We start from the raw sequence: 12,982 nt of genomic DNA on the forward strand, positions 1-12,982 counted from the left end.
AAATTTGAAAGGTGTATGATATTGGGTTAGTTTCTTAACCTCTATAAACTTCAGTCTTCACATCTGTAAAATAGGTATGAAAATAGCACTTCTAAGTGTTATTTTGAGAATTAAATGAAGTGATACACAGAAAGTGCTTAATATCGTGTGTAGTTAAAATGTCTGTAACTAGTTGCTGTTATTAGTAATTATAGAAAGACTGTTCATCATAGTATTAAAATAGTAAACATATAGGAAACAATTTGAATATTTTCCTCCATATGAGGGACTATTATACTATGTAGTTGTTAAATGATTTTCTTTAAAAATATTTAAGATATACAAAAATGCTCATAATATAACATTTAGTGAAAGGGCAGAGTAAAAATCTGTATGCTCTAAGATATCAATTAATTATGCGTAAATTATGTTATGAAGTATATTTTGAAAATATTATCTTTAAACTATGTTGTTTAAATATATTATAGAAAAAAACTGAAAATAGTAATACCAAAATGTTAAGAATGGATCACTGTTAATAATTCTTAAAACTAAGTGATAGGTATAAGGGGACTTATATAAATACTATTCTACTTATGTATGTTTCATTGTTCTTATTTTTTCAAAGTGATAAGAATAGTTTATAAAGCAGAAAGTTTAAATCCTTGGAATTAGTTCTTTATAACTTGTTTAAATGTGAATTAACCTTGATCACTTTTGTTATTAAGCTATTATTGATGCTTTTTCAAGGTTTTTAAAGCATTTGAGAGCATAATATCACACTTGTGAAAAGTTTGATAAAAATTATAATGTATGCGTGTGGAATAACCTTTAACAAAAAAGAAAGATGGTTCATTCAGTAATGGAATTACTATTGATTTTTATTCTTTTTTATACTCTTCTACATCTTCCAAAAATTCTACAGTGAGCTGTTTTTAGGATTTTAATCACAAAAAGAAGTTTTAATCAATTTTTTATAAAATAGTGTTGATAACTTTTATGCTTAAATGACATTATTCTAATATTTAGAGCACTTTTACTAGTTGCCCCTGCGATTTACCTTTAAACATTGCTTTTTATTATTTTCTAAAACAACTTTGGTGAAGGATACATTGCATCTGAACATCTGCCCAGAAAATAGCTAATTTAAGTATTTTCCATGTATGAAAAATGATACAGGGACCATTTCCACTACTACATTCCCATAAATTTTATTTCTTTTTAAAAATAGTGTAAGTTTTTCAATATAGCTAGTGTTCTTATAAGCAGCTTTACTTTAGTGGGAGGGAAGGGTGTCTTGAGTCTTTTGGCAAAGTTCTCTCTCTAGGCAAAAATAAGATTAAGAGGAAATGAGTAACTATTTCTTCCTGCCTCTATAACTGAAACAGTATTCAAATTTATAAGTGAATTTTATTTGTAGCAACTAATTTCCTTTATAAACCCTAAGTTTATCTTGTAGGTGGCCTTCTAAAATAAACTTTATTTGATTTTATGCATTGTGCTCATGCTTTGGCTTTATGCCTGACCTCCCAGATTGCAAACATCTACAGTAGGACCCAATATTTAAAAAAATAAACCAAAAAAAATAAACCTATAAAATATTACAGATGTTAATAATAAATTACTCAGTAATATTCACATTGGAGCAATAATAAGTTATAATATTAATAGTAGCAGTCCTTAAAAATGGTCCCAATATTCACTAAGACATTTAAATCTTTCCCATGTTCCAAATGAAATACCTCGTTCTCTACTCTTAGAAAAGTTAGGTGTTAGGAATATTGTGTTTATTTATTTGACTCTGTATTGACTCTATTCAATACAGAGGTGTAAAAATAAGGACAAAGCACTTGTATTTATAGTATCAACTAACACCATATCTTTACTATAATATAAGAAAATTCTATTTTAGAAGTCACTCATATGCTTAAAAATACGTCAAAAAATATATCAAACAATTTAAAATAGAATATGCTAAAGGCAAAATGACTAATCCTGACAAATTCTAAAGTTCAAATTAAATGTAATTTAAAATTCTATGGAGGATAGTTAGTGGGGGCAGGGAGTGAATTAATTAAAGAAAAGAAATGGAGGAAAAGGAAAGTAGGAAAGATAAGGAAGGTGGGAGGCATTGCAGGCAAGAAGCAGACATTCCAGGATTGAAATAGAAATACAAGAGACATATTGAGGAAATCATGTTGGAATAGATGGTGTACATAAAGTAGTGGTTTTCAAATTATGTTCTAATGTCCCCCTCCTTCCCCCTCTTCTACACACACACGCACACGCGCGCGGACTGGTTGGCAAGAGGACGAGGAGGCCGACTAGTGATGTCTTTAAAGCAAGGAGGTATTGCAAGAATATTGATCTGACAGTGGAGCCAGAGGCATGTTTTGGAAAACTATTTTGTAAATCAAATGAGATGACATGAGCCTAAATGTATGTATTATCAGCTGCTGGTTTGAAACTGAAAGAGGAGAATGGTTACGTGGACTTTCACCAAGGAAAAACCAACAGGACTGTGATACACAGTAGAAGGATGTTGTAGCAGGGGAAGGAGGAGTCAAAGATTCATCCAGGGGTAGAACTGAAGAATCTTCTGTTGAATTTAAATTCAGTAGTAGTTCTAGATTATATGGGAATGTGGAAGATATTACATTGATTGTATCCAGATTCTAAAGGGAAATACAAAGTGAATTGAAATTATTAAGTTAAATATGTAAACTGTAACTATGATGGATTACATCTGTATAACCAGTGAGGATAAACATATAGCAGACCTGGGAGTTGTGTTCTTGTTTATACCTTGGTACTTGAGGTTAGTTGCTTTCTTAGAAGTCACTAAGCTAGAGAGCCTCTATGCCTTGTGTTAAATTGAAAAGCCCTGGGCTTTGTGGCACAGCTAAAAATCTCATATCCAGAGTCTGGGTGTTGGCTTCTGGTGAAGTAGCATTCACAGGGTACTATTGTTAGATAAGGCAGAAATTGTTAATGATATGGCTTCCAGTTGGTGAGAAGAAAATCCCCAGCAGGAGAAGAGTTGGTATCCATCCGACCTGGTGACATCAGTTCCAAACCCAGGGTTTAGCTTTGTGAAGGATAAAAAAGTCACCAGGGATTTACTGCTGCGCCCCACCCCACCCCCACCCCCAAAAAGTATAAGTGAACTAAAAGTAGAAATATAGATATTTACTTGCTCTCAGTATAAAAAGAGCTTAATATAATCGGAAACACTTAATATAAATGTCCATAAATATACAATATGTATTATGAGCTGAATTTCTCCCCCCGCCACCATAATTCATATGTTGAATTTCTAACCCATGGTATCTTTGATTGTGACTGTTTTTGGAGATAAGGTCTTTAAAGAGGCAAGTAAGTTAAAATGAGGTCCTTAGCATGGGGCTTAATCCAATATAACTAGTATTCTTAGAAAAGGAGGAGATTAGGACACGCACAGAGACCAAGGGATGACCATGTGAGGACATAGAAAGTGGCCATCTGCAGACCAAGGAGAGAGGCCTCAGAAAAAAACAAACCTGCCAACACCTTGATCTTGAACTTCTAGCCTCCAGAACTGTGAGAAAATAAAGATCTGTTTTTTAAGCCACCCAGTCTGGTATTTTGTTATGGCAGCTCTACCAAACATAATACAATCTATATTTCAGCAAACTTTTTAAACAAAATAAAAGATAATAGTAATTGGTTAACATAAAATAGACAAGGGCCTAGAATCAGTAGTACTCCAGTAACAATAAGCATACCAAGCACCCAGATTTTGTCCTTAATACCATCCTCTAATAAAAGGAACTAAGACTTCTTGGAGGAATAGCTGATTCTAAGAATGAGGCAGGAGGTACACAGTATGAGCCTGGTGCATCATGTAGTGCCAGAAAGTAACTAATTATTCAAAAAAAAAAAAATCCCTCACAATTATAGAGGTATTTTGAACACAGGAACTAACTGAAAGATCTCCCAATGTTCAAAGCTTTCAGCAACAAAATAAAATATTACTGAAGTAGAACCCAAAGTATAAAATGAGTCCATATAAATGATATAAATCTTTGAAAAAATAAATAATGGGGAGAATAGACAAATCTCCCATGCAGAAGAATTCCAAATAATTTATGTAGATGCCCTACCCTCAAGAAGGTGGAGCATAACTCCCCACTAAAGTATGGCCTGTGCATAGTGACTTCCTTCTATAGAGTACAGCATGGAAAGGAGTGAAAGAGTAACTTTACAGTGGCAAATCTAACACATACTACTTCAGCCTGATGGTCAAGGTTAACTTCAAAAGTGAGTCATGTTGACAGTATATATCCTTGATATAATATGATGAGATGTCCACTATGCTGTTTACCTGAAACTAGTATAAAATAATATTGAATGTCAACTGTAATCGAAAAACTTTTTTTAAATGATGAAATGGTACTTAACCTCTGTGATCATCTCCCAAAAACCCATACCTCAGTCTGATCATGAGAAAAACATCAGACAAATCCCAGTAGAGAGGCCTCTTACAATGCACTTGACTAATACTCCAAACTGTCAAAGGTCATTTCCCAAGGGAAGTCTGAGAAACTGTTACAGCCAAGAGGAGCTCAGGAGGCAAGAAATCCCAACTAAGTATAATATGCAATCCTTGATGGGATCCTGCGGCAGAAAAAAAGGACACTATGTAAAAACTAAAGAAATCTGAATAAAATGAAATTTAGTTCATACATATTAATATAGGTTTACAACTGTGACAGATGTACCTTACTAATGTAATATGTTAATAGGGGAAACTCAGTGTAGGGTGTATAGAACCTATTTGTGCTATCTTCCCAATTTTTCTATAAAATAACTTTTAAAATAAAAGATTCTCTTTAAAAATAAATGAAAAAAAGATAAGTGACAAAGGATATCATACACCCCAGGCTTCAAAAGGTCAGTAAACACTTGAAAAAAATTCATACTTACTAGTATTCAACAATGGACATTAAAACACTTATGAGATTATTATTTTTTTATTTAGCTGGCAAACTTTGTTTTAATGATGATACCCATGATTAGCAGTGTATAGGAATGCAGAACTACCTCTCTAGAGGGCATTTTGGTAATAGGTAAAAACGTGTGTACTATTTGAAGCAGCACCATTACAACTAGGAAGCGAATATCAATGTACACAGAAATGTTTTTCACAGTATTATGTTTAATAGGAAAAACCTGGAAATTAACCAAACACCTATAAATATGTTGTTTAAGTACATGATGGCAATCTACTGTGGAATGTAATGATAATACTGTAAAATATTTGAGGACAAAAATTTCATGACAGTAGTTGAAAATGCCAATTGTAACCCCTGTGTAGGTGTGTGTGTGTGTATGTATATATGTTAAAGGACAGATGCAAAAATAGCATTACACAGTTTATATATTGCTATTTTTGCATCTGGAATTTGGTGAAATAATCTTAACAGATGGCATTAAAATAAGTCCTACTTGTAATTTACTCATTTTACAAATACTTAGAGTTATTTTAATACATATTACATAATAAATATATCAAGTTACTGTTTTACGGCACTGTCATAATGAGAGGCCAGTGCTTCTCAAACTAATGGAGTGAAGGACTACTTTTTCATTACCACAAATTCTGTGTGTGTATGTGTGTGCATGTGCATGTGTGTGTGCATGTTTATGTTTTAGTTATAAGACACATGGATAAAAGTAGGATTTTGCATAGAACAAATTGTTGTTGTCTATGGCTATCTTTTATTGGTAGGGTTGGGACAGTTTTTTTTTTTAAGTTTTCTACATTTTCTAATTGTTCTTCAAGGAACCAAAGAATTTTTTTGTGACAAGAAAAATGTGTTAAATGGCCATTTTTAGAAAATAAGTCTTTTTTTCCCAGTGAAACTGTATTTAGAATATTGTAATCATCTTTTGTAAAAAAATCTATAAAAAAATATATATTTTTTTTCACTTTGTTTTTCTGAATGGATTTAGTATATACTGAAATTTGCATTCGTACAAATTTACTGTTGTGTGTTTTCCATGTACTTTCTACTTTGCTGTTAGGTGATATATTAACGAGTTCTTAAAAGCATTATTTGATTGGCTGTCTCATACTTTTTACTTTTAGGTTGGTGTTTGGAATGCTGTATCCTGCATATTATTCATACAAAGCTGTGAAAACAAAAAACGTAAAGGAATATGTAAGTATAGATTATGAGTGATTAATTTTAGTTTATTGTATCTATTATATACAAGACTAGAAAAATTCATTATTTTACAAACAGCTGGAATAATGTTTTGGGTTAAAATGATATAAATGTGAAGTTCTGAATTTAGTTTTTTAAAAAAAACTAATTTTCAATATGATTCTAAAGTGGAATGTCAAAAAAAGTGTATTGTCTATTGGCATTTAAATAAGTATGATTCCTAAATGAGTAATTGGATATATCTTATTCTTTCATCTGTAAGTTCCAGTGTAATAAGAGGTTGGGGGATTGATTGTGTGTCGGCTTTTTAGCCTTGTAAATTTATAGGCACACTGAGAATATACTTCTCTGGCCCCAAAACCTTTTTCTTCTTTCATAGGTATTCTCTCATTTCCTAATTGTCTTAAATATGCAGATACCTAATCACTACTGACAATTGCAATCTTTATTCTTTTTGAATCCGACTCTATTTGTAATGATTTCCTCTTCAGTCCTCAATGTTTCTTCTCTTTCAGTTTCCTCTACCCTATTCCTTAATTTTTCTTTTTACTTTCACTAATTGTTTTTATTTTTTATACATTTTTGTAAGTTATCATTTCCAATTTTATCCATACTGTTTAATAGTAAATGGCCTTCCCCACCTAAGTTTACAATTGGTGATGAAGTGAATTTTCAGAGACTAGTAGAAGTATAGCTTATTAGTGGTTAATCAACAAAAGTAAACAGTCAGTACTGAGGTAACTGCATATCAGTAGCTATGGTTCTTTTTTAATTGAGGTGACATTCACATAACATTAAATTAACCATTTCATAGTGAGAAATTCAGTAGCATTTAATACATTCATAAGATTGTACAAACACTACTTCTAATTTCAAAATATTTTTATCACTCCAAAATTAAAACACCATACCCATTAAGCATTTACTCCTCCCCACCATCCTCTGGCAACCACCAGTCTGCTTTCTGTTTGTCTGGATATTTCATATTAATAAAATCATATTATATGTGACCCTTTGTGTCTAGTTTCTTTCATTTAGTCATCTGCATTGTAGCATGTATCAATATTTTATTCCTTTTTATGGCTAAATGATATTCCACTATATGCATATAGAACATTGTTTCTCCATTCATTCATTGACAGACATCTAGATTTTTCCTACCTTTTGGCTAGTATGAATAGTATTGCTATAAAACATTCATGTACAAGGATTTGTTTGAGTACCTGTTTTCAGTTTTTTGAGGCATAAAGCCATGATTCTTTGTAAGGGATCTTGGATAATAGCCTCATCAAATGATAAGAGATCAGATGATTATTCTTTATTTGTTCAGGGTGCATTTTCGGCAGGAGGGGGACCCTGATACCTTTATAACTAACCCATTTGATTGAACTTTAGAGGTTTTTTTCTCTTTTATATAAAAATAATATTTGAATTGAAGTATATACAAATCCATCTGAGTGGTAGACTATATCTAGCAGAGGTAGAGAAGTTACTTAGTTGAGCTCTGAAATTTTTCTGTTCTTTTATTATTATATTATATATATATATTATATATATAATATATATATATATATAGGATCTAGGATTGATGAAATAGTGTTAAGAAATGTAACCACATTAAGTCCCAGTAATTTAAAGTAATTTTACAAATGACTTGAGACATATTTTAATATATATTATAAGTTTTTCAAGTATTGTTTTATAGTACTAGCATAAATTCATTTTTAGAAACAAGAACTTAACTTCTATTAACAGTGCCTCTCAAGCTACCCATGATAAAGAACAAGTTTTTTTGTTTTTCACTTTCCAATATGTCATAGACCAATACTTTTATGAAATAAAATAAAAAGTAATCACTAGAAAAATGACATGAAAACCCCCAAAATATGAAATACAACCCAAACTTTTAAATTTCTAATTTCTAAATAACACCATCTTTTCTGCTCTTTTACATTAATTTACATATGACAGACTTATTTCTTTTTATCACAATTTATTATACCTTTGTATTTCTTATTGCTATCTTCTGATCTTTTATTTTAGGGGATGGTACTTGTGTACCTGCTGATAATATCTTCATATTCAAGCTTCTCATCTAAACTTCATTTTCAATTCATACTTAATATTTTAACCCAACAAAATCACACATATTTGTGAGAAAAAACAGGAGAATACCATAAGCACAAATATATACACAAAGATACACAGGCACAGAGCCATGCCAGTTATTTCATATCCTGGATTTATAATACTTTATGGGTGAAATGGGCCCAAACATAGTAGAGGAACATATCACCCTATACTTCAAGTGTACAATTAATTAGATTCAGAAAAAGATCTCATTTGTTAACAGTATAATAAACGTTCCAAATAAGGAGGAATGTTTTGGCCAGTAGATTTATTAAGTACTAGCCAGTAGGATACTTCCATCTTAGTTCATATTTTCATGGTGTTTAGAAAGAAAGAGCAACTCTTATTTTTATCTTTTGATAGAGAATTCCAATCAAATTAAAATATTACATAGTAAGGCAAAGTGTCATTTATGGACTAATGTAAGGCTGTTAAGTATTACTGTTTTGCTTTAAATACAAATATTGACAGTAATTTCATGCCTACTGAACCTAGAAATTTGCCTAAGAACCATTATAAATCTGTTAGTACATTTCTTACTGTGGGTCAATTTAACTTCTTTAATGTTAATTTTTGAAGACTTACAAATGTGGATTTGTGTTTTATTCTCTTAATATAACACCCAAATTTTTACTACTATATTATTCTATAAATTTAGGATTAATAAGATTGGTCTAACCCTGAAATTAATTTTGCTTCATAAAGCTAACCTATGGAAGAGAATCCATTAACATTCTTATTTAAACTGGAAAACTATAAAACTTGATATGTGTTGATATATATACACGTATGTGTGTGTGTTTAGATACATACTTTGCATATTCCCTTGCACAGATGTTTTTAGAGAATAACTCATAAGAAAGTAGGACTTATCTGTACATAATTTTGCTATAATATTGTGACTCTGAAAAGTTTTCTTAACAATCCCTTTGGGAACATCAAAATAATGAGTAATCGAAGAGAAACTAGGAAAGTAGAAAGGCAGGTGGCTGGAGTTGGTTTGATAATTACATGGTAATCGACCCTGCTTCACAGACAAAATGAGAGCTAAAAGCAAAAATGGTCAGTCACTGAAACAGAAAAGGCAGGATATCTGCCTTTGACAAGGAAATATGATTCAACTCTGAAGACCTACTTACTGGTGACCAAATTTCCTGCCATCAAGGCTGCTAGAAAGTCTAAGCTGAAATATATTAGAATAATAACATCTTACATTTATGTAATTTCCTACCAATTTTAAAATACTTTTGTATATTACTGTTTCCAATTGCTTCTTTAACAAATTACCACTTTGGGGCTTAAATTAACAGAAACTTACTTTCTTATATTCCTAACGATCAGAAATCTGAAATGGATTCACAGGGCTGCATTCCTTCTGGAGGCCCTAGGGGAAAAATCTTTTTATTTACCTTTTTTAACTTCTACAGGCTGCCCACATTCCTTGGCCTCTGGCTCTAGTCCTCCACTTCAAAGCAAGAAATGTGGAGCTGAGTTCTTCTCACACTACAATCTCTCTGGTTCTTCTGCCTCCCTCTTCTTATAAGGACCCTGGTGATTACATTGGGCCTACCTGAGTAATCTAAGATTATCTCCCTATCTCAAGGTCAACTGATTAGCAACCTGAATTCCATTGGCAGCCTGATTTCTCCTTTACCATGTAGCCTAATCTATTCACAGGTTCTTGGAATTAGGACATGGACTTCTTTGGGGAGAAAGACATTATTCTGCATACCACAATATCTCACTGGTCCTTACTAAAATTCTGTAAAGTAGGCATGGAAAATATTCCAATATTGTGGGCTCAGAGAATTAACTTGCCCAGGGTCACAAGTGAATTAACTTGTCCAGGGTCACATAGATCATTAAGACAGGAATGGTGCCACATTGGCTATCTTCTGTTTCCAGTACTTTATTCTTTTTCTTCTAATTTGCTACCTTTAAAAAAGTAGGTGAGGATCCAATCTTCTTGAAAAAGTTGAAATAGTTTTCACAACCAGCCAGTGAATGAATGCACTTCTAATTAATTCTAAGGTAGACCTTCAGGGACCACAAGTATATGGATATTTTCCAAGGAAGGCAATGAGGCAGCTTAACCAGTTTTGGGGTGGAACCCATAAGCATCTAAATCAACTGTGATCAAAAGGAAGTTGATCAAAGTGGAAATTGGAAATTTTTGAAAGTTCTGTAAAGTCTTGGCAGTTCTTTAAGTATTTCCAACCTAAATTTACTTCTGACAAAAATTTTGAATATTATTTTCTTGCTGAATTTCAACTAAATTTAGTGATCCAATTTAACCTTCAATATAACAGTTTTTTCAGAACTTGGTTTTCATAGTTTTCCTGTATGGTGATCCTATCTAAATTTGTTTTGTTTTGCAGTTACTTAGTAAAATTAACCTTCTTAATATTTCCCTGTCTTATTTTTAATAGTGTTTTATACTCTCTAATATTACATTCTTTTATTTGTAAATGTGTTTGTCTTCCCCACCATAGAAAGTTTTGTTGTTTTGTTAATTGCTATATTCCCATACCTAGAACGGTGTATGGTATATGGTAGGTACTAAATACTTTTTGAATGAATGAATGAGTAATATTAAATTGTGTTTAGGAGAGCGTGTACATTTCTTAAGTAAATTGGTCTAGTTTCTCAGCTTTAATTCTGCTGTGTTAGGGAGTATACAGTCCGGTCTGACTTATCCCAAAGCCCACTTTCTTTGTGGTATTTGGTTATTACCTAAATTCCACGGATATCTACTTCAAAATTATTTTCAGAAAGCAAACATTTTTGATTAATTTACTTCTTCTCACCGTAACTACTACCATTCCCTGTAAGCCTTCAAATAGTAGATTGCACCTGATAAAACAGATGCTGTGTTCAAATCAAAACACATGGAGAGTGCTGTATATTTTGGCAACCTTCCTTTCTTCCTTTGCCTATTTTTAAAACAGAGCTTTCCTAGGATATAATTTCCTGTATAGTGTGGCTGATATGGCCTACTTAAAGTCTTTCAGTCTTTCAGTAATTGAAATGTAAACTTACTGAAGAATTAGTATGGTTTTGCAAATTTTTTCAGGCTTGTACCATTTCATGACTTGAAAATAGAGTGTTTACTTCCAAGTGGTGTGTAATTGTCATAGCTTTTCTAGGAAACCAGTGTTTTTATTCTAAGAATGTTGGAAAAAATGGAAATGAAAAGATTGTCTAACAGTACATAAAAATCAAAATCAGACATTTGGTCCTGAGATTTACTGTGAGCGAAAACAAAGAACAGGGAAAATTCTGGGAGATTACTCTTAATTTTAAAGGCCTAGAAATGACCCCCTAAAACCCTAGTGGCTTGGGTTTTCAATGTGACCTTATTTTTGACTGAATATTTTGGTGATATGAAAATGAATAAATATACCACATACCAGTTCTATAGTTCTTGTCAATTGGTAAAATCTGAAGTTGCTTACTAGTTTTAGGGTGGAGATAGAAGGACAAAAAACATACCGAAGAATTTTTCTTTATTGTCAACATGTGTTCCCCAGGCATGTTTTCATATTTTAGATTATAAATACTCATTTGATTCAAGAGTTTTAATAATGTAGGAAGTGTAAAGATTAACTCACTGATTAAGGTAGGTTTTTCTTTTTAATTTGAAAATTAGTTTTGTCAGGCCACGTGCCTTTCTGTTTGTTTTCCATTCCAATCTATTTTTAATTTAGTTTTAATTCTTATCAAAGTTGTATTTATTTATAATTTTAAAATCAAACCATTTTCCAAGATTTATTATGAAAAACAACAGTTCCCCGCTCTTCCCATCCCTGTGTCTTTCTAGATGCAACTACTTTCAACTCTTTTATTCATGTCCTTTAGTGTCTATATTTCCATATCTAACTAACATACTTATATTGCTGTTTCTTAATTTTTCAGATGGATATCATCAGTTGACTTATATTAAAGATAATTTAATAATTAACCCAGTGTAACACTATACTACACACATGCATATTTCCCTGTCTTTATAGCTTTCCAGTGTCATTACAGTGTAATTTGGGCTGGATATTTATATTATTTAGGCTAAGTTAGAAAGAAGCAATAGAATATAAAGAACATAGCCTCTAGAGCCAGGTTATCTGGGTTATCATCTTAACCCTAGCCATTACTAGCTGTATCTTTATACAAGTTATTTGGCCTTTCTGTGCCTCAGTTTTCTTATCTGTAAAGTGAAAACAGTGGTAGTACTTACCTTCGGGTAGTTGTGAGGATTATAAAGCATTTAAATCAGTATCTGTTATATAATATTTTTCATTACATAAACACTGTTTGCTTCTGATCTCTGTTCTACCATTACCATTCCTTTTCCATACAATTGTTTGTTTTCCCTGGTGTTATTCCTTATCTTACTTTCTGTTTTGTTTGTTGGCTTCTTGGTTTGTTGTTGTTGTTTCATTTATTTGGTATTCTCTGTTCTTATTGCAAATTTAGACTCAAACTCTGCCACAATTGTGTGAATTTCTTCTCAGTGTATTCTCATACATTAGATACTCTGGACTGGCTCTTGTTTTAATCTTCAGATTTCTTAATCTCCTCTCTTCCTCTTTCACTTTCTTAGTTTACTTCCTCATTTTGATGAAATGCATCCTTCCTGAGAAGGCTAAGAGCTAAATTTTTTGAGATGC

At 31.9% G+C, this 12,982-nt stretch overlaps 1 protein-coding gene across 1 annotated transcript in view; it reads left to right on the forward strand.

The window, feature by feature from the left end:
- The first annotated feature begins 2,711 nt into the window (after positions 1 to 2,711).
- Positions 2,712 to 12,982, forward strand: part of REEP3 (receptor accessory protein 3) — a 52,038-nt gene continuing 41,767 nt past the window's right edge. The window contains exons 1-2 of the mRNA XM_023536652.1: positions 2,712 to 2,797; positions 6,110 to 6,182. Of these exons, the coding sequence (XP_023392420.1) occupies positions 2,712 to 2,797; positions 6,110 to 6,182 (159 nt within the window). The remainder of the gene's footprint in view (positions 2,798 to 6,109; positions 6,183 to 12,982) is intronic.

Source organism: Pteropus vampyrus, unplaced genomic scaffold, assembly GCF_000151845.1.
Source record: "Pteropus vampyrus isolate Shadow unplaced genomic scaffold, Pvam_2.0 Scaffold165, whole genome shotgun sequence".
Lineage (NCBI taxonomy): Eukaryota > Metazoa > Chordata > Mammalia > Chiroptera > Pteropodidae > Pteropus > Pteropus vampyrus.